General features: G+C 41.2%; 1 protein-coding gene across 1 annotated transcript in view; it reads left to right on the top strand.

The window, feature by feature from the left end:
* The window catches only part of B3GLCT (beta 3-glucosyltransferase), a 125,493-nt gene that overhangs the window by 39,562 nt on the left and 62,782 nt on the right, over positions 1–23,149 (top strand). The window contains exons 5-6 of the mRNA XM_025213641.1: positions 11,229–11,305; positions 18,024–18,135. Coding sequence (XP_025069426.1) covers positions 11,259–11,305; positions 18,024–18,135 — 159 coding nt within the window. The 5' untranslated portion in view covers positions 11,229–11,258. The remainder of the gene's footprint in view (positions 1–11,228; positions 11,306–18,023; positions 18,136–23,149) is intronic.

The raw sequence follows: 23,149 nt of genomic DNA, 5'->3' as shown, positions 1-23,149 counted from the left end.
GTGGTGTTGCCCCCCGCGGCACCCCTGTGGCCCCCACCACGGGCCAGATAAAATGGCTTGGCGGGCCACATGTTGGACAAGCCTGGTTTATATGTTCCATCATGTCCATTTGTATAGTCTTAAAACAATGTAGACAAAAGAAGCAACCAAGGAAGAGGCTCAATATTGAGTACTTGAAAGATGTTGCTGACAGCGATCATCTCCAGCCAGAGGTGACTGGGGCGGGGTATGTGCTGGAGCAAATCAGCCTGTGTGAGACCCCTTTAATACTGTGAGGTTGCCCTGATTTCTTCCTTGGTGTGCTTCCTCTGTCCTCCTCTTGAGTGTACACCTTGATTTAATTGGGAGGATAAAACTTGCTTTGGGTATCTGGAATTAGACATCCAGATGATGTGGCTGCCCCAGTGAAGTTGATGTTGGCTGATCATCACCTCAATGCTCATGGTGGTTGCTTGCGAGAGAATGCTGATGTTGGTCCATTTATCTTCCCACTGGATTTCCAGACATCATTGATGGTATTTCTCCAACGTGTCTTCTGTACGTTGTCCACATCTTGGCTCCAAACAGCAAGGTGTGAATCGCGGCTGCTTGATAAACCATGATCTTGATTTCAGATCTGATGTCATGATCTTTGAACACCAATTTCCTCAAGTGTCCAAAGGCTGCACTTGCATATTTGCAGAAATGTTGGATTTCTTTGTTGATGTCAGCCTTCTATGACAGATGGCTTCTGAGGTATGGGAAATACTCAACACTCTCTGAAGTCTCACTATGCATTTGAAGTACTGGAGCTGAGAGTGCTGCCCAATTGCTTGTTGATGAAGGACCTTAGTGTTAAGGACTACGTTGCAGATTCACCAACTTACCAAGAAGTCTTCAAAGCCATTAGACAGAACAACAACAAAGCAGCACATGCTCCTGATGGAACACCAGCTGAAATTTATAAGGAAGATGGAAAAAAGCTCTCTCTCCAATTTATGTTGTTATGATAATCTGGAAACATGAGTAGATTCCCTGTGACTTGAGAAATGTCAGAATTTTTCCCAGATTCAAGAAGTGGTGGATCTGATTGCAGCAATTATTGTGGCTTTTCACACCTGTTCATAGCTGGTAAGATATGACTCACCTTCCTTTCTGAGGAGATTCTATCCCGGTCCGGATGTGGTTTGAAACCACTCAGAGGAACAGTAGATATGATCTTTGTTGCTAGACGGCTGCAAGAGAAGTGCTCCAAGCAACACCGTGGCCTTCATTGACCTGACTAAGGCCTTTGATTTAATCGACAGAGAGAGACCCTCTTGCAGATCCTGCTGAGACTTGGGTGTTCACCCAAAAGTGTCATCATCATCAGACTTCTTCACAGTGCCATGACAGAAGCGTTCTTAACCAGTGGCTCATAAATGAACCCTTTCGCTGTTAGAACTGGAGTCAATCATGGATATGGGATTGCACCAACAGTCTTCTCCGTCTGTTTTGCCACTCTTTCACATCTCTTTGCTGATTAGACTTCCATCTGTAGTCAGCATCTAGTATCACATGGAAAGAAATCTCTTTAACCTTACCCAGTTATATTCCATATCCAAAGTAACCAACACTCCCATTACTGATCTTCAGTATGCTAATGATTGTGTTGTGTGTGGCTGCTCAGTTGAAGAGCTTCAGGTGATTCTTGACTGCTTCTGTGAAGCATATAAAATATTTGGGCTTGCTGTCTACTTCACCAAAACTTTACCAACCCTCCGCCTTTCCCCTTCCCCCACTTAGCCCCCACTTCCCCCTCCCCAAACCAACTAGTTGCTCCTCCACATATTAAATTAGAGGCCAACCTGTGAAGGATGTTGAGCATTTTCCCTACCTAAGTAGCCAGCTTTCCCTAAAAGTAAGTATAGACAACGATGTTTAACACTGGATAGTCTGGCGGGGCTGCTTTTGGACGTTTCTGAAATCATGTCTTTGAGCATGACATCAGGAAAAAAACCAAACTTCTGGTCTACCCAGCTGTTGTCATCCTTACCCTCTGGTTGCATATGAGACTTGGATGACATATCAGAAACATTATCATTGGCATTGTCTTCAGAAAATTCTACATATCAGTTGGAAGGACAGAAGAAAGAACACTGGGATTTTGGCTCAAGCAGACACCACCAGCATTAAAGCCACATTTCATACAGCACCAGCTCTCTTATCAGGCACCCTTATGACATGTCCTCTTTAATCAGCTCCTGAAATGTGTCCTATATTCCCAACTCACCGATGGTTGTCATTTTTGAGGTGGGCAAAAGAAGAGATTCAAGGACACCTTGAAGGCCAATCTGAAGAAATGTAATATTAACATCAATACTTGGGAAACTCGAGCACTGAATTGTCCCCAGTGGCACTGTGACGTAGAAGGCATTGATCATGTTGAGCAAAACTTGCCTTGCTATGGAGGTGGGTAGACAGGAGAAACAAAAGAAAAGAGCCATGACGCAACATCATCAGGATTCACTTCTTCCTCCTGGAACTATTTTGTGTCTGCAGTCAAACATTGGTCTTTTCAGTCATCTCTAGATTCACTGATTATTTCCTTATTTACTGGAAGACTGTTGTTCTCATATTGAGATGCAAAAAACAGCTGGAGCAAAATGGATTAAATATATGAAGTCATATTAGGAGGTCTTGGAAATCAGTTCTGATAGGTGTCTTTTTAAGAGCCTGATCCTGTACTTATATTTGAATCTTTAATTATTAGATTCTTCTATAATGCCCAGAACAAGTGAACATACAAAAATATGCATATATCTCAAAATCAATCCTACTTCTGGACTTTCCAGTGTATGCATCTAGAGAAGTTGTTTGGTTTGCCATTTTTTTTGGATTGGGAGGATGACTGCTAATTTTCCCTCATACAGGCATAAGTATATTGTTGGCACTTCGGTAATTCTAATAATGAGATGATCTAGAATTAGCATTTTAAACTAGTTCAGAATGCAAGCAAGCACAAGAATTAATACCTTTATTAAATTGAAAACCCAATTCTTGATATTGCAAGTAAAAATCACAATATAGTCACTTAAGATTAAACCCTGCATTTCAGCCACCTAAAAATTGCAGAGCAAAGAAAGTCAAAAGGAATTAGAAATGTTTATGTGCTTTTGCTCCTTAGAGTCTCCACTTGTAAAACTGTATATTTTTCAAAAATATATTTTTGAATTTAGAGATTTATATTTAACTTTTTGCTCTTATGGTTACTAGAGCAGTATTGTGTAAAGAAGGACATGGAGGCAAAACGTTTTCTGCTGTTAAAATTTAGTTTCTTTGTATATTAATGAAAAATATGGGACATTAATGAAATTTCTTGTTTTAGAAATATTCATTTTGTGACTTATTCCAGAACTTTCTCTTTACTGGAATTCAAGAAAATGTGGTGTTATACCAATAAAGTGAAAAATAAAATCATGGGGGATGACTTGCTGAATGCAAGTGGATTGTAAAGAGTGACTGTTGTAGCTGTATATAACTCCACTGAACTCTGTGAAGATCCATGTGCATGCTGAGGTCTAGACAGTCAGTTGCAGTTTCTGTGGCTTTGATTCCCTAGAATCATTGTCAAAACTCCCACCCATTTTGATAGTACAGGATTGATCCACAGAAGGGTGACTCCAAATCTAAGGTCCACACATAGTGAAAATCTTTTTTTGGATCTCAAAAGAGCTCCTTTGATTCTTTTTCACAGAATTTTGTTTTCTATTTTGCCTCTTAGCTCCTGTTACACTTACGACTGTGTTAGCTTTTCTAAAATTTCAGTGATTACTGTGGTGGAGAGGTCTATACTCCCATCTTGTCTTTTTAATCTAAGATTGTCTAGGGCAGACTAATGCACAGCATCATTTTCTTGATTTATGGAAGCAGAATATTGTTAAGATCTTTCCATGATCTTTATGTACAATTGCATGTAATATTTCCAAACAATCTATTCCTTTTTCAAAATTATATACCCAAGTGTATGAGAAGTAGGTATTTTTTTAAATAGCACCATTTACCATTGTTGTACTTGGTCACAGAGAGACTTAACAAAATAATTTTCTTCTTGCTAGTAGTGTATTATGTACAAAGTTTCTAATGTAAATTGAAAGGGAAAGATACAAATACTAAATGTAATTTTTATTAATACCTTTTGATTTTATGGACATCATTTTTGGATCCTGCATATCATAAAAGTACAAATGGAGAGTATCCATTTGATGAATAATTCAATTGACGTGTTTAGTCAAAATAAAATATGTTTATAATAATACTTTCATGGAGAAAAGTATTATAAATAATTTCTTATTTGAAGAGGTAAAATTTGGAAGCGGGGAATGGTTTGGCTCTTGTTTGTTTTTTGCTACTTATGATTAGCAACCTGATGTTTCTCAGTACTTGTGCCTTTAAAAGATTTAAAATTAGCATCATCCTAAATGTATGTTGTGTTCTTCAGTGAATATATTTTTCTAGCATAAAAAGGATTTCATGCTAACATAGCATTTGACAGTATTAATTCCCATTATATTGACTGACCTTTTGAGTTTACAGCTAGAAGACTTGCATTATCTTTTCACCATGTCAGAAATCCTTTAGAGGTCTACAATATCACATGTCTTTTAAAGGAAAATTTAAGGAAGGCTTTTAGATGTATTCAGTAACTCTCTTCTGTCAAAGAAATGAATGCGTATATATTCAGAGTGGGACACTGAAACTGCTTGGTTTGTTCAGCCTAGCAAAGTGAACTCTGAAATGGGGATAAGACTTCACTCTAAGAACATACCAAGGCAGTGACTACCAAGGTGGGAAAAGAGTTACTTAAGCCAAAGAACAAAATGCAAATTTGTATAAACTGGTTATGAATACATTTAAACTGGAAATTAAAAAAAGTGTCTGAACATCACAGAAACAAGAATCTGGACCTGCTTTCCAGATAGAAGTAGTAGGAATGAAAATCTGCGTAGTTTTAAGATAAGGCTTGTTACATTTATGAAAGGGATTTGATGGTGATCAAAGCAGGGGAATGCATTTGATGACTCAGGAAGCCCTTTCTGGTGTGGTGTTGCTATGTTTTCTATAGTATTGTATAAGGCTTCATGACAGTCTAGAAAGTCTAGATCATTGACTTGTAGTTGAAGTCCAGTTATCATAATTTGTATTATATCTCATAGATACGCAGTAGCATATAGCAATTACTTAGGATGTGTTATATATATTAGTGTAGGAAGGAACTCTGCCAATTGTTTTCAATTATGGTTTAAAATCTAGTCTGACAATTAACATCTATTAAATCTCTAATCTAGTAATTTATAAAATAAGATTTTAATGATTATAAATTGCTTTGAAGACTTTTACTTAATCACTTCACACATTTGTTGTTTCTCTTGTCAATGTATATTTTAAATTACTTCCTAGATATTGGTGCGCAGTGCCTGATATATTGTCGACTAAAGTGTGTTATGCTGCTTGAGGAAGAGCAGACGTTTTTAAAAAATTGAGGGAAAAAAATCAATAGAGTTGCTTTTGATTTCTAAAGAGGCAGGGAAAACAGTTTAATAAGCATTAAAATGTTTAATTTTTTTTTATTTGTACTCTGATAATGCCAAAAAACATTCAAATTTAAAACGTTAAACTTGGCATGTGTTAAGTATAATGTGCAGTCAGGCAAGTGTGCTTTGCTAACTGAAACATACTGGTTGAGAAAAATTAAGCAAGGGAAATAACATGCTGTGAATTACTCACATAATTAGTTTCAGAAATCAGGGAAAGAGTCTGTTTGGATATACATACCATTCCCAGATGGCTTATAAATTGCTCTGCACTCACTGGAACCTTGACTGTCTGGCCCTTCCCAAGAATTTTCAGTTAAAAACTGAAATAATTATGAAATTCTTTTTTCTGTGTTCACAGTAAAGAATAGAGTAGGTAAAGTGAGGAATTCTACTAGACACATGGTGAATGAGAGAGAGCTATTCTGTGGTTGAGAAATGTACATACTGTGCTAGAAGAGTTTCTATAAATAACAGTAAAATACTAACTATGCAGTAAGCCTTCCCTGGGAGCATGTCTACTCACGCTCCCTGTTGGGAGCAGTCCAGTACGAGGTTGTTCCTACTCTGCTGTGGCCCCCTACAGCAGTTAGAGGGAGCTCCAGGCTCCCTGGGGTGCTAGCCTGGGGGCTGGCAGGGAGCACTGGGCCAGTCCCCATACCCACAGGACCAAGAGAGTTCTGCTGGCTGCAGTGGCAGCTGTTTCTGCTCTGTACACATTGGGAGGGGTCCTGATGTGCCTGGGGCTGGGAGACAGCTGCCACTGCAGAGCTCTCCCAGCCCCATGGACATGGGAACAGCTCCTGGGGGCTTGTCAGGAGCTGTTCTGTTTCTGGGGCAGCTGCCAGCCAGCCCCTCGCGGGGCAGGGATTTTGCCACGGAGCTGGGGCTGACTGGAAGCTGTCCTGCTTCTGGGACAGTCCCCAGCTGCTCAGGGAAATCCCAAGCCAGCCTGGGGCTGGCTGGAAGCTCCTGGCTAGTCCCCAGCTGTACGAGGAAACAGAGAACCCCCCAGTCCCAGAGCTGCTCAGCTCCAAGTTCCTGTGGGGAGCTGGGAGCTGAGCAGCATTGTGGAGGGCGGAGGGGCAGGGGGCAGAGCTACCTTGTCCCAGTGCTGCTTGGCTTCTGGCTCCTGGGTGGGAGCCAGGAACTAAGCAGTGCTGGAACCTTGGTGTTGGGGCTGACCAGGAGCAAATTTGGTCCCAGGGCACTACTACACATGCACTACTGCATAGTATCTACTGGGCAATTTACTACCTGTATTTACAAGTAGTAGCTAACTGCACAGTAGACTAATTTACTGCACTGTAAATGGTGCGCATATATACATAGTTATGCTTTACCGTGCGGTAGATTAGTCTGCTGTGCAGTAAAGTGTCTCATGTAGATACACCCCGTTTGGCTAGAAACATGTCATTTTTTGACATGGCAGCAGCTATGCTAGTATGTATCAGTAAAACCACACATTCCCGTTTGTTCCCCAGGGTTAGGCTCTTCTGCTCCCAAGGCTCCAGGGGCCTGATCCTGTGGGACAGTGGCCCCAGGTGCTACATCTTGGCCCAGAGTGCTGCAGCTTGGAAGTGTTGGGGGATTCCTGGGGCATGCCTCTGCAAGTGGGGAAATGCAGGAGGTGTTTCCATGCAGGGGAGTTCCCATGGTGTACATGATCAGGCGCCAGAAGTCCTGGGAGTCCCTAATTAGGGCAGCTGGAGAATGGAGGCAGCTGTGGGCTGCTTGTGCTTTCTTCCCATAAATCAAATGGAGGTCTGCCCCAAAAAGCAGCACAAATTGTTACCACCTGTTATTGCAGCCAGAGTTTCGATCATTTGTGGCATGACAAGAGGCATGGATGCCTGTTTACTTGCACTTTGTCTCTCAGAAAACATTTTTTTGATGGAACAAAGGCAGTGTCTGCAGTGTTTGAGTATTAGGAGTGGAGTAGTGTTGCTGTACTTTTGGAGGTAAGTAGAAGGAAGATAGTGTCCCCAATGTTTTCTGGTTTTAGAAGGAGAAAGAGAGAGCCTATAAAAGATGGTTCATATTAAGTATATACAATACTAGAATCAAATTTCTCTATTTCCTTGAGCAGAGGAGCCTCAGAGCAATGTGAGGGAAAGTCTTTTTTCCTCTATTCTTGTTCACTGACACTTCACAGGTGAGAGCTTTTGGGGCAAGAGAATGTGATTGCACCGCTTTATTCATGCCTTGAACAAGCATTCATTTCTAGTGGTGGAAATGTTTGATTCATGGGGAGCAGAACCTTCTCCACATCTCCCTGTACATGGGACTGGAGTAAAAGGGCAAAGTCTCCTTATGTGCTTCCCAGATTGGGGATCTCAACAGGCCTGTGGCACCAGCTTTGAATGTGCCGTCTAGGAGTAGGCTCCTCCATGTGCAGCACATTAAAAGCTGGCACCTGCAGTCCCTAGGAGTGGAGGGAACTGTGTGGCAAAGCCCACTACCTCTTCCCCACATTAGGTAGTCCCCAGTTTGGGGAAGAAGTAGGAAGTAGTGGCTGCTGCTTCCCTTCCTTTCCAGACCAGTCTTCTCCAAACCAGGCAGTCCCTGGCTTGGGGAAGAGGTGGGGAGCAATTTCTGCTGCTCCTTTCTCTCCTGGACCAGACCAAGAGGGGAGTGTACAAGTGTTAACTCTTGTGAGAGACTTTTTCTCACAAGGAGCATCTTCCAAGTTAACACCTAGAAGATCATTCTCCTGGAGAGAGGCATATTTCCCCTGGGAAAAAAATGGCATGGATGCTGTACGCTTGCAGTTTTTACCATGAGAGCAGCCATTCTCCCAGCAGAAATGGAGTGCTTGTTAGGGCTGTCTGAAGCTTTGGTCCCTGATTTTGATTCGGTGGAGATTCTGCCTGATTCATGGCCGAATCTCCAAATCCGAATCGAATTAGAGGCCCCTTTAATCTTTCTGAATCAAATTGGAACCCTCCAAATCAATTTGGAAAGATATGGAGATTCAGACATAGACACAACTTTAAAAGTTTTTTCTACATACCTTGAGGTACCAGCACAGCTCATGATTGCTGCAGTGCTGGGACTCATGGAGTGTCCCACAGGAGCACGGGGGGCCCCGCCATGTGCTTGGTGGCGAACCTGGAAGTGGACCGGAAATACTTCCGGTCCATTTATGGATCTGCCGGGGAGTGCACTGGGGCCCCTTGACACCCCCCTGGCTTGGTAGTTGGCTGTGGGGGGACCTTGGGTGCCCCCCTCGCCAGACACAGGAGGCACCAGTCTCCAAGCCAGGGGGGCGCAGGGGGGCCCCCCAGCGTGCTCCCTGGAAGATCTGGAAGTAGACCAGAAGTGCTTCTGTTGCACTTCCGGGTCTGCTGCGGAGTGCGGTGGGAGCCCCCCGTGCTTCTGTGGGACACTCCATGTACTCCAGCATTGCAGTGTTCATGAGCCGCCTGGCACCTTGAGGTATGTAGAAAAAACATTTAAACTGTGTCTATGTCCAGATCACTGATTCTTCAAATCAGCATCGAATCTTCAGATTTGGATTCGGCCGAATTGAATCAGGGACAGTGATCCGAATCAACGAATCGAATCGCTATCCCTGATTTGGGCCAAATCCTAATGAAATAGGGCCTGCTTTGCACACCCCTAATACTTTGTCACAGGCGGAGAAAGACTGGGGAGACTCCTGGGCCTATGGAAGGAGCCCCAGAGCCAGGGGCAGGGGGTGGAACGGAGAGGAGGAAAAACAAAAAAATTAACTTACTCACCACAGGATGCGAGGAAGAGCAGGGACGGCAGGAGAAGCTCGCGCGTGGCCTGGACGATGCCTTAAGTCACCTACGGTTGGCAGATGACATCACTCCTAATTGCCAGCTGGCAGAGATAAAAGGGCCGGCGGCGAAAAGGAGCAGGGGCGCGCACATGGTTGCCGGGAGGGAGCCTGGCCGGTGGAGTCAGCTGGAGGTGCGGAATGCCGGAGCTGACTGCTGGTGCTTACCAGAGGGAATTAAACAAACCCAGGGACGAGCCAACGTCCGAGGACAGCACGACAGCGGCGGGTGAGCCGGGAGAGAGAGCAGTAAGAGCTCCGGTGGCGCAGAGGGGTCAACGGACTGAAGAAGACCTGGAGAGAGGGCTGTGGTCTGGGGGAGACCCAGAGAGAGGGCTGCGGTCTGGGGGAGACCCGGAGAGAGGGCTGCAAACCAGAGAAGGCCCGGAGAGAGGGCTGCAGTTCGGGGCAAACCCCAGAAAGAGGGGCACGGCCCCAGGAGATCCAGAGATAGGGTCACACCGGTGGGATACCGGACAAGGGGTGACAAGAACTTGAGATAGACGGAGAGAGGGCCACAGAACCAAGCCACAGGCAGGTGACCCAGTCACTAAGCGGAAGGGGAGAGAAGCTACTGGCTCCACAAGGAAACGTAATAGGGGCAGGGTTATGCCTCTCTTGAGGCCCATTGAGTTTTTATTTGAGTTTTGAAGGGTGTTTTGTGTTTCCCTGGATTAGAAGGGGCTGAGGTCGTGACAGCAGGGAGCTAGAGCGAGGGGTGAGCTCGTTGGTAGAGTATCTTGGGAAATATTCAGGCAACCACGGAAACAGCCAAGACCGGCTGGGCTGGGTAAAGGGCGAGGTGCAGGGGAGGAGGAGCAGCCTCGCAGAAGACATCTATGATGCAGGTGACTGACAAGGGTAACCGCGCTACACGAAGCTCCACCCACTGAAAGATTCAAGTCATGGCAGGTGAGAAGGGGCAGGCTGCGGCATGTGGAAGAGCCTCCTGGAAGGCCACCTGCGACGGCTAGGCGAGTACCGGTAAGCTCTCGGAGCAAGGAAGCCCGAGGCAAGATGTATGAGGCCCGGCGGGTACATACTTGTTACCTTTTTACATTGTCATTTACCTGGTACCTTTTGCCAATAATTGCTGATCATGTTCGTCCTTTCCTCCTAGTGTAAGACCACTAAATTTGATTATTGTCTATTTGTTACTCTGCCAGACTCACCATCTATGCAGAATCTGGATATAATACTAACTTACCTAAGTGAAGAAAGATATTTGGCTTTTTACTTTCTTACCTATTAACCCCCTAGGAGAGTGTGTGAGACATTCATAAAAACATACCATGGCAAAGCATGGTGGGAATTCTTATATCATATTAACAATAAAATACCAGATGACTGAAATCTGTATAAGACTTGGAATATCCATTGATGGGAATAACTGCAATTTTAAGGGAAGTTCTGGATCTTTTTCAAGCTGGGTCTTTTTGGCTTTAGTTTGGTTTTTAAAATAGTTTTATTTATATGCTTATTAACATAAACATTTAAAATATTATTCTGAAGGTAGCTAATAAATATTTGGTGGATACAATTGAGCTTTACAATGATATTCATTTTTTTCCCTGGTATTTGAAGCTTGGAGATACTGTGTGCTTGTAGTAAGGAGGTTTATAGAGTTCAGAGGTGCATTAATTTTAAAGTCAAGGGATAAGTTTAGAAATTAAGAATGTCAAGAAGCTCTTTCTCTAACGTGAGATGCATACTTTCATAGTATCCGCTTACTTGTTTAATTTGCTAATCCATTTGCAAGTAAGAAATATAAAAAGAACTGAAAACGAAATAGTCTTTTAACAAGAATTCTTTCAAAATTAGCAAATACATTGTAAAGATGTCTGCTGTAAATATTTTTGTTTTTCTTACAGGAATTACCTAGAGTTCTACTTATTCATCAGATGGACAGGCATGAAGGTGCATGGACCATACTCCCATTAATACCAGAGTAAGTGTAAAATTTTCTGAAAATTTTAGCTATGCTTTAATGCATTTGTATATATAAACATTCAAACAGCTTTAATCTCCTTTTTATTTTTATTTTGTTTGGTTGTAACAATATGAAGCTAAAGTTTCAGCTGTTAATTTTCTTGCATTTGATTAGAATTACAGATGTTTCCTAAAGATAGTTTTCCAAAACAATTTAGTGTTAAGCTACAGTAGATCAAATACAGTTGTTATTTCAAATGTAATGGGAACTGAAAAATGAATTAATGTAGAAGTTAACTTCCTCCAGGAGTTCTGTATGTCACTGGATTATGTACTAGAGACATGAACTGGCTCAAAGTAAATATATTATGCTGATATTCTGAGAGCTCTACATAGTATATACTCATTTTTGCTAAACCAAACTTTTCAGTTGTAATAAAGCTGTTCTTCTGACAAATGAAATGGCTCATTTTATTTTTTTATCACCTCATTTAGTTGACTTTAATCTTTGTTATGTCACAACTTAGTTTAATGCATGCCATGGCGACTTATATGGTTGCTGATATATATTAGAGACTGTAGTGTTTATTGTACTGGTAAAATATCAAGGTAAATCTCAAATAAACTAATTTTATAGTTGGTGCTACTTATGTACAGTATAACGGTACAGGGGTGTCTTTTTTTGACTTTCTGTGGTCATGGAACCAGATGGGTCTTATGACAATTCAAGAAAAGGATAGCAGTCTTTCTGAGCTGAGAAAGGTAGGATGAGATGTATAAGAAGCCCTAGTAGCTCAAGAGTAGACTAAGGTTTATATTTGTGAATAACAGTCCTTTCCCAGGCACATAAGCTACTTTAATAGCCATTGCGCATCTGGACAAGGGCGTGAGTTTGGACCATAAATCCATTGCGTCTGTGCTGCTTTACAAGTGATGGAGGTGAGGGGTTCACCTGTTTACACACTCCTATCTGGATGGATTTTGCATAATGTGCAAAACAGCCCTTTCCTAACCTTAAGGGCCAATAAAACACCACCTCTTAAGATAGAAACAGATATCACATCACATTTGTGCTGCCATAAACATTTTTAGGGAGTCAAAACTGGTGAGCAAATAGATGTCCCTAATCTTTTTGTTACACCACATCAGTCACTGTGGGGAAAAAAGGTAGTGTAAAATAGTGTAGTTTCATTGTGGCATACAACCGTTTGCTCTGTGGCGGGGGAGTAGGGCAATCTGGAGCTGCTTGCACTTTCCAGCTGCCCTGGGTACTTTGAGGGCTTGAGGGGCCCTATAGTGTGCACCCTGGGAAGACATTGTTTCTCCTGCCTCTGACCCCTTCCCAACGTGGGATAAAAGGTGATGTGTTTCACCCAATAAAGTGGGCACCCACCACAGCTGATCCACTTGGGTTGGCAGTATCTGTTTTACCCTTAAAGAGATGCAAGCTGATTACGTTTTAAAACACAGGAGAGCCCAGTTAATGATCTGAGTGCCAGAGGATTACAGGCCTGCATAATCTTAATTAGATTTTAGAGTGTATTCCAAAGGAATCAGAATTTGCTGTTCTGGTTCCAGGATTGGTGAGTAGCTTCTAAAACCAAAGAATTTTGTAATCACTGTACTTGAAGGAAGCAGAGTTCTTGTTGTGAGATCTCCAAAATAAATGGCATCTGCATCTGGAAGGGTTTTGCATATAGAACCTTACTTGTAAGTGAATTGCTAATTGGCTCGGAGAATATATCTTGTTAGGCTGTTAGCCAGGTGGTGAGTTTCATCCTCTCTGTAGGATGAATTCTTACCTACCTGTTTTTAAATTAAGTTTTATCTTTTGATATTATGCTTTCTTGAACATCCTTACCAGTTAGAGCTTCTGAATTTTTTCCTATTATACCCTCTCATTTCCCTTTATGAATATAATTACTGTATATTCTCCATTGCTGTCCTCATCAGAGCCCAGAGTCAGGTGTAACGTTTGTCGTCTTCCAATCTGTGTTATGCTTGGAGTTATGTAAAAGGATCCCCTTGTGTATAATCCCTGAATGTAAGAATCTGCCACTGTTCAAGTATTACCATTTCTTGCTGGAAAGCTGGTATGTAAGAAAAATTATCATACAAGTTGACTTGTTATGACTGACTTGCTTAAGCAAGGCAGTTGGAGAAAGTGGGACTGCGTATCAAGGTGTTAAAACAGAACTCTCTGGTAAAAGGAAAAAGAAGATGGGTAGAAAGCATATGTATATATTTTAAATATAGTTTGGGATTTAATTTTTCTTAGCATATTGTATGTGCATACAGAATTTTGCAAGTATTTAGATTATTTAGAGACTTTAAAAGGTATGTTATTGAAATAATTAAGCAAATGTAGTGGAGACGACAAGATGGTTTTTTGTTTGGTTTTTTTACATTCATAGTTGTTTTGATCGGTAGTATAAACCTTCATCTTTATCACAAAATACAGCATATCTTAGATGATCCTGCTAGCAGTTGCTAATTTTTTCACTTACAAGCAGTTCAGATCCAGTTGCATTTCATCTGTTTTCCTGAACTTTCCTTTCTCATAATTCATGTTTTTGTTCCTTGGGGACTGCTCCATGGAAAGAAGATTCCTGAATTTATCATTATAATTTTTTACTTCCCCTGCATGGCTCAGTGGAAAGGAAGCCAGCTATGATTCCCCCCAGAGCCCTTTAGGACTCTCTTTCTTATCTCTTCTTGGTAAGGGTGATGGAGCCTAGTGCTTGATGCTGCCTCTTGTTCAGTAATATGCTTTATCCCTGCAGGCTTGGGACCCACATCTGTCTGTCTCAGAGAGCAGCAGGCCACCTGCTTGTTATAAAGTATTTTTGTTTCTGATTATGCTTTTCTCTGCCTTTCAGAAGTAACAAGATCTCCACGCTCTCCTAGCTGTTTCAATTTATCTGCAGTTGGCCCAAGTTTTTAAACCCAATCTTGAGTGTTTAAAGTTCCAAGCAAAGTCTTGAGTATCTGCCTGAGGTTATTTGTAGGGGAGGGAAACTGATTGTAATGGGCATCTTTACACGTGATTTGAGGTGGAGAGGGTAGAGAGCAGCTGTAATTAAACTGCCTACACCATCACATGTATTCAGTGTCCCTGCGCTTTGAAGTGGTGGCGGGGGAACTTTAACTAACTCTTTTTGAACAAGCGTTAGTTAAAGTGTCCCCAGCCACTTTGACCCAGAGGCTGCTGGAACATGCTAATTAATTATCATGCTTCAGCAAACTTGATTAACATTGAGTGTGCTAATGTGCTAATTAGCATGTGTTGGAGCAGACATCTGACATGTGTATAGGTACCCAGTGTTGTTTGGAGTACCTATAGGAGGGTGACCAGGATGTCTGAGGCTGATTTAGCTTCCCTTATCCTTGTCCTGACTGTTCTTTTCTGTAGCCTTTGGATTAAGCCCAGAGCTAGATCAACACAGAGAGGTGTGGCAGCTTGTGACTTAACTAGGCGTGGTCCTACAGTCATAGATGAAGGGGGTCCATAGCAGAAGCCCTACAACAAAATCTGTGAATTCTGCTAAATACCATGTCACAAGGACATGAAAAAGGAAACGTACAGGGGGTGACCCAATCCCTGCACCCAAATGAGATCCTCTTCTTGGAGCACAGCAGGGAGATCCAGTCTGGAGAGTAGATCCTGTGAGTGAGAGGTTTCAATGTAATTGCCAAAACCTGGAATCATTTAGTGCTTTTTCATTAGTATTCATACCAGAATTAACACATGCTTGACACTTGACATGACAAGTAAAATATACTGTCCCAACCTTGAGGATGTGACGTAGATGCAGTGTAATGAGTTAACATAATCCCTATAGGAATGTAAGCAGTATAATGATACTTACTGTAATAATACTCATTATCTTCAAGGTCCAAAATAACAAACAGATGGCTTAAAGGTTCAGAATCAGAATTACAGCCAGCAGTTCCACTTAGGCAGAGTAAAGTTGGCTACTGCAGAGGTAAACGTTACCTCGTCATAGCTATTCCAGGTCTGTGGAATATAGTCCCAAAAGAGCCAACAACAACCACAAAACTGAAGTACATTTTCCCCTCCGAGTACAATATATAAATCTGAGACCTTTTTTTGGCTACTATTACACTGCAGATTGTACATTATTATTGTTTTTTTTTAAATAACTTCTCAGTACATACCCTTCTCTGGGATGAAGATGGATGAGAGAATGAAGTGCGCATGATAGATGTAATCATATCCTTTAATGTACTTCTAAATGATGATCAGATAAAATATTGAGTGTAATATCAGAACATGTATAGCATAGAAATTGAATAAAATTATATGCATATCCTGAGGCTTGTTATGTTTAATTTTGTTTAAATCAAGTGAGCTGAGAAAGCAGGCAGGTGGAAAAAGGCCAGTCAGTTCTGTGGCACATAGATGCAGCTAGGATGTGTTCTCAGTTGATTTATTTTTGTGAACAATGCTTTCCCTCAGGTCTTTTGATTTATAGTGTTGAATAAAGCCTTCCACCACTTATGATTCTTCCTTTGAATGGCTTTACAAGGTAGAGTTCACAGGTTTTTTGTTTCCTGATTCATGTGATTTCAGCTGCTATTTTAAGAACTTCTCCTTCAAGGTACAAGCCTCCTGGTACCAGGAAACATGTCAGAGGAACTTAATGTGTTTCAGCAACAGTTGCCCTCATTGTAGGAAGTTGAGGTGTGGGGAAAGGAAACTCTTAGCGTATTATGAAGGCATGGTTTGGTTTTTTTGTGGATTTTTAAAAAATCTTGGTGCAGGTTTAAAGCAATCTCCATTAATATATTGAAATCCTGCTTAGTGAATGGATTTCCGCAGGGTTTTGTGCCCAATTCTCTGAGTATCTCTTGGTGCCCTTAGAGGCCTCTGCGATTTCTCTCTGGGATTCAGGGTTTTTAAAGGAACTTCCACTCTGGCTTTCTAGATTTTTTTTTTTTTTTTTTATATTGAACTCATGGTCTTGGCATTGGAGTGCCTCCCTTCAGGTCTAGTAGTCCCTTACTGTATGAACTTTCTCTTCCAGAATTTATACAAACTTCTCTTGTGTTTGTTGGACTAAAATTAATGGCTCAGAAAAGTATATTTATAATGCCTGTTTCTTTGATAGGTAGACCAATGAGCTGATCTTTTTTGCCAACATGAGGCATTCTAGATTGTGATATCTAAAAAGGACCATGTCCTACAGAAGCAGGAAGTAGACCATGGTAGCCCAAGTAGCCCAAACCAAGGGTTTATTTATAGGAATATGCTAGGTTTTAGATGGAATCTGGCGAAAGTGTACGAGGCAGCCACTGGTGCTTTTCCCGTAAGTTGTCTAAGAGCTATTGTCACCACATTTGATAACATCTGGACTGTTTATCTGGCAAGCAAGAGCTTAGAGATGCTCATGAGGTTTGTTATCAAATATAACTAATACCTTTGTCAGCCATTTTGCCTGTATTTGTTCATTTTTTACACTTTTGATTTGTTTTCACTCCTACTTATGATCAGAAAGAACTCTGATATTTGTGTTGCTCACAAGAGTTTTCCTTACCAAATAATTGTTTTCTTTCCTGTGGTTTGGTTCAACCAAGATGGATGCTATCCAGAAAGCAAGTTATTTCAGAGGAAGGACAATAAAGAGCCCATCTGTTTTAGAATTAGGGAATCATTTCATGGCTAATAGTTTTGTTTGTTTATGGTACAGAAGAGAACTTAGCTGGGGAGAATTGGAAACTAACTGGAAAGAACCTCCCCCAGCATTAAAGATCATGCATTGTGATTAGCTGGCTGAAACCCAATGAAAGAAAACCCCTTCAACCTATGTATTTTACAACCAAATTACAGAAAAATAAGGAAATGTATTTTCAAGGGGTTAGTGTAAGAATGATTTTGCTAAACCTGTCACGTACCAATCTCACGTCCAGGTTTATTGCTCTGTGTGTGTTAGATCAACAACATGGCTCCCTGGAAGAAAGTTATTTACCAGTACTGGGTTGTTGGTTATAGCCATGTTGGTCTAAGGATATAGGCAGGAAAGATTCTTTGGGTAGACGTGATATTTTTTATTAGACCGAGTACTTGGGGAAAAGTTCTTTGCAAGCTTTCGGGCACAAACACCCTTCTTCAGGCATTGGGGACTTTGCTGACTTTACGAGTTCTCCAAGGTAGAAAGGAAGCTAAAGTAAATAAGAAGTCTGTGAAGATGCAAATGAGTGGAAGTTTGGAAGATAAAGGGTAGAGATAGGAAGGGAGGGAAAAGTGTGAAGGGAAAACAAGTGGTCAGCTAACAGGGAGGTTACTGGTCTGTTAGATGTCAGGCAGGTTATAGAGTCTCCCAATGCCTGAAGAAGGGTGTTTGTGCCTGAAAGCTTGCAAAGAACGTTTTTCTAACTATTCAGTTGGTCTAATAAAAGATATCACATCTACCCAAAGAACCTTGCCTTACCAGCACTGAGATCTTTTAATTTAATTTCTTTGTGCATTCACATTCCTTCCTGGTTCTTGTTGAAACTGCAGATTCTAGGCAAATAATCAAGAACTGAGGGCAGATTCTGTGAACATTTATTTTGTGTTGCTCTGTATATAAGTTATAGTATGTGATCCTGTGTTAGCATGAACTGATAGTGGGACCAACTTGCTGGGTTCTTGACTTCCAGTTAATAAGGTATATAAGACTTGTATCCTTCTCATAAGCCAATCTTGTAGTAAACCAAACTCTTTCTTTTGTTAGCTTCTCTGCTACCTATGGTAGAAACTCCTCATGGATTTTCTTCTGTGAAGAAGACACACGAATACAAATTTTAAAGCTACTGGAAACACTTGGAAGATTTGACAAGTCGAAGGTGAAATACAGATTCGGATATTTAACTGTCTTTTGAGGGTGCTTGGAAGAGATTTTATATTGGATAAAAACCCTGAAAGACTAGTTCAGTTAATTCATATAAAATACCAACTTAAGAATGTAGATTTGTTTTGTTTTGTTTTTTTTAGCTATGGGTCTGTTTCTGTTGTAAAAGATTCCTTTCTAGACAACTGCTTTTACGGCTCATAGCTTACAAAATGATGTGTGGGGGGAATCTGACCTTTTTACAAGGAACTATATCTGTAACATTCAAGCAGGGAAGGGTTTTAGAGGCTTGTATATAAAGGCATAGATCTTCCCTGCCTTGGAGAAAGTTATCTGGAAAGAAGTTTTCTCTAGCTGAATCTCAGTGGCAAAACAGCAACCTACTTCAGGGTTTCTTGGTCTTTTTCTCAAGCATCTGGCACTGGCCACTGTCAAACAGAATTTTGGATGAGCTGGGCTTTAGTTTGCTCTGGTGGGTAGGACAATTTTTGTGTAATGTTCTTAGGCTGGCTAGTCCTTAAGGATGCCTATAGACATGCTCTAATGCATTCTAATTAGAACGCTCCAGTAAGCCTCACTATTACATGTAGTAAGCATCTTGTGTTTTGTTGAATGAGCTTTAGTTAAAGCATCCCTGCAGCCATTTTGAAATGTGGGACACTTAATACACATGATGGTGAGACATTTTAATCAGTGTCTCTCTCCAGGAACTGCTGTAATTAAAAATCCCCCCCCCCCGAGCATGTCTATAGGCACTGTAGGAGAGGAACAAAATCTTTCTTACCCATAGAAGAAAAATGAGGATTAGGAGACTTGTAGAACAAAGGAATACAACCAAGCCCATAAAGCAAAAACTATTACTTTAACAGCGTTGTTGTGTTTGATAGGAGTCGTGAGTTACTCTGTGTTTTTTCTGGTACTTGGGGAATATATTGAAGAAAACTCATCCTGATATCTTTACTTTGACTTGGCTAAAAAAACTATGCATTGTACTTCTTGGGACTGTGGCAGAAATAAGTCTTGTCCATTTTCTGTTACTTTAAGCAATGACTGAAGGGAAGCCCTGCTACAGTTTTAGATATTTATTTATTTATTTAGCATATTTACTCCAATTACAGTCACATAACTTAGCAAGATGTTCACAGTCATTTTTAAAATGAGAACTTTAGTAATTTTAGGGATATTATTTGCTCTTTTTTTGTTTTACTCTTATAGCTCCACAATATCTACACATCTTTCAGGTGTTTTCAAAATGTGAATAGGTTGTTTCTGTTACAAAAGCACTCTGTACTCATTTAACAGTTTTAAGAATTGATGAAGGTTTTTGTTTTGCATGCTCACTGATGGGATATATCTTTTTGGTATAATATAATAAATTCCACTATCACAATGATAAGTTGAGTTCCAGCTGGTATGAAAAGAAAATAAGATGTGTTTTGCTTTTCTGTTGAATAGAAAAGCAAACTAGTAAGTACCCTTAGTATGATGGCCTATACAGTAACTGATTCTTTGTATAGTGAATCAATAATCCATCAACTACATAGTTTTATGTGTTGGGTTAGAACAGAATTTTTCTCAGTGTAGTTTTATCATGTTGATAATATTCATTAAAAAAAATCCTAAAAAATATATGTGATCAAGGATGCCACCATGGCTCCAAAATCTCAGTCTTGACCACTCTCAGTCTGGTGATTTTTTTTTTTTCCCCCCCACCTCTCCTTCCCCCAATTTTGGTTGATATGGGGTGGAACACTTCATTTTAATGTTAATGTTCTAGTAGCAAGAACAGATGCACTCACCAGTGTTACGCACTGACTTCCTGTACAAGGTAAGCATTTTTTGCTCTAACCGCTTCCCCACCAGTCTTCATCACGCACCAGCTTTCTTCCTATTCATTCTTCCCCCTTTCCCTATTTTGGTAATAATCATTATATAACTGCCTATAAACCATAGTATCTTGCACAAACTAACATCACTGCCATGAACAACTTAATCTTCCTCTTCTGGCTCACTTTTTTCAGATTTAACTTCCTGTGCCTACTTGCCCCTGGTCTCCGTGGCAGTTCTTTTCTGGCCTCAACTCCCATGTTCTCTCTACCACGGTTTACTGGTTCCTGGCTTGAGAATCCAGTTAAAAACTGCAGTTGGAGACAGACTGTGACAGGCATGCAGATGGGAGAAGGAGGTAGTTTGACAGCAGGGAATCCTGGCTCCAAACTTTTAGAAATGCTTCCACATAATCCAGTCTGTGACCTCTAGCAGCCTTCTCTACTCTTCTCCTAAGCCCCACATCCCTTTAAAAAAAAAAAAAAAAGTCTAGCTCCCAGGTCCCTCAGAGTATCTATGATTGAATTCTCCAGCATGCAGTGAGGACAAGTACAAAGTCCTACACTTAGGACGGAACTGTCCCATGCACCAGTACAGGCTGGGGGCTGATTGGCTCAGCAGCAGCTCTGCAGAAAAGGATGTGGGCATTATAGTGGACTGTAAGCTGAATATAAGCCAACAGTGTGCCCTTATTGCGAAGAAGGCTAACAGCCTACTGGGAGGCATTAGTAGGATCGTTGCCAGCACAGGGAGGGAAGCGATTCTTTTCTTGGCATTGGTGAGGCCACATCTGGGGTACTGTGTCCAGTTTTGGGCCCCTCACTACAGGAAGGTTGTGGACAAATTGGAGAGAATCCAGTGGAGGAGTACAAAAATGTTTAGTGGGCTGGGGCATGTGACTTTTGAGGAGAGGCTGAGGAAACTGGGTTTATTTAGTTTGGAGAAGGGAAGATGAAGAAGGGATTTAACAGCAGCCTTCAACTACCTGAAGGGTGGTTCTGAAGAGGATGGAGCTAGATTGTTCTCAGTGATGGCAGATGACAGAACAAGGAGCAATGGTCTCAAGTTGCAGCAGGGGAAGTTTAGTTAGGTATTAGGAAAAACTGTCTCACAAGGAGAATAGTAAGTCACTGGAACCAAGTTACCCAGAGACTGTGGAATCTCCATCCTTGGAGGTTTTTAAGACCCAGCTAGGCAAAGCCTTGGCTGATCTAGTTGAGGCTGGTCCTGCTTTAAGCAGGTCTTGGACCAGATGACCTCCTGGGATCCCTTCCAACCCTGATTTTCTATGGTTCTGTGATTTTATCATATCAGAAACACCTGAAAGCTTTGAAACATTACTATTAATGATGTCTTTGGAAAATCCTCCATATCAGTTGGGAGGACAGAAGAACAAATGGCTGCATTTTGGCTCAAGCAAATGTTAACCCATCAATATTGTAACTAAAGTCCACAGATGAATTTATATTGGGGTGGGCAGGCATCTAATTAAAATACTCAGGCAAAATGGTCAAGAGCCGTAAGTTTTAACCAGGTAACCTAAGAGTTAAAACTGAGGCTGGATATCCACTGGGTTTTATATGAGAATTTTCACAAAATAAACACACTCACAGAAATATATTAAACCAAATGTAAGTATATTGTTAGATATAATTAAATACAAATTATAAAACAGAATAGAACAGTAAAGGAAATAGTTATATTAACATATACCAGAGTCATGCAACAACTCTCATTCTAGGAACAGAGATAAGCTGGAATTGTTTCGCAACCCTGGCCACTGGCCCACAGATTCACAAATTCATGCTCCCTCTCTCATTCAAAACAGCCTCTTCTTTCTCAAATGGTCAGCTATTACAGAGCTTAGATACACCAGACCTTTTTATAGTCGCATCAAATCATTCAGGTAAATACTTCACTCAGACTGTCAGGCAAATGTAAATGTACACTACCCCTTCTGCTGTCCTGATCCTTAACTTCATTTCTCTGTGCTCCCCCAACAGAAAGCAGAGACTAAGACCTCCATCGTGGTATTAGTGTCAGGGTGGTACTTTACCACAAGCTATTATTTCTGTGGCTCTAGGAATGTCATGCAGAGAAATTACCAAGGGTTTGATTAGAGAAGAACTATGTCCAAGTTAGATTCTCCAAGAGCTCACTTCATTACCACCCAGGACCGTAACAGAATCAGCACACCTCACGGATCAGAATCTTTCTCTCTGGAGCAGTAACCTCCTCCTTCTTCAACACACAGGCTAAAGTCAGACTCTTATACCCCCAAATCACTTCATCTTACTCATCCAATCACTTCACGCTCCAGCCTGTTCATCATCAAGTTTTGTATCAAACACACACTCAGACCATATACTGTCCAGTGAAATTCTCACTTGCCTTATGCAGTCTGCAACAATTCCCATCGTCAAACTTTGTATGAAACACTCACTTATACCATGTCCTATCCAATCAAATGCCTGTGCACACGTTATACCACGCTATTGCACATAGCACCATACCTTGCACTCAGCACTCAACAGGTGGATACTGGCCACTACACATGCTTCACAGCAAAACTTGGTTACTTATGTCAGCAAAGGACAAGAGCTCACTCTTGATAGAATAATCTTCCCTGAACTGACTACTATGCATGTGCAGTAGAAGATCCAGGAAGAGCACAGACCAACTGCAGATGGTTCCTCAGCCTGACAAAGGGTGTTTGTGCCCAAAAGCTTGCAAAGAAGAATTTTTTTCCTGACTATTTGAGTTGGTCTAATAAAAGATACTAATTTTACCCAAAGAGCCTTGTCTGTAGAACATCTTATGTATTCAAATGACAACTATAAGAACTCAGGCAGGGGAGTTGTCCAGTGGACTAAAAATCTCTTTCATCACAAGCACCACCAACATTGAAGCCATGATTATATAGCATCAGCTCCATTGGACCAGACATGTAATAGAGATGCCTGACAACCAGCTCCTGAAACAGGTCCTGTATTTCCAGCTAGCTAGCGGTCATAGCTTTTGAGGCAGGCAAACAAAGAGATTCAAGGATACTTCGAAGACCAATGTGAAAAAATGTGATATTAACATCAATATCTGGGAGCTGTAAGCACTGAATCATCCCTCAGTAGCATTGTGACATATGACAAGGCATGTTGAAGAAACCTGTCTTGCTATGGAGGCGG

Source organism: Alligator sinensis, unplaced genomic scaffold (genome assembly GCF_000455745.1).
Source record: "Alligator sinensis unplaced genomic scaffold, ASM45574v1 scaffold406_2, whole genome shotgun sequence".
NCBI classification, from domain to species: Eukaryota; Metazoa; Chordata; order Crocodylia; family Alligatoridae; genus Alligator; species Alligator sinensis.
This window is presented reverse-complemented; position numbering and strand designations above follow the sequence as displayed.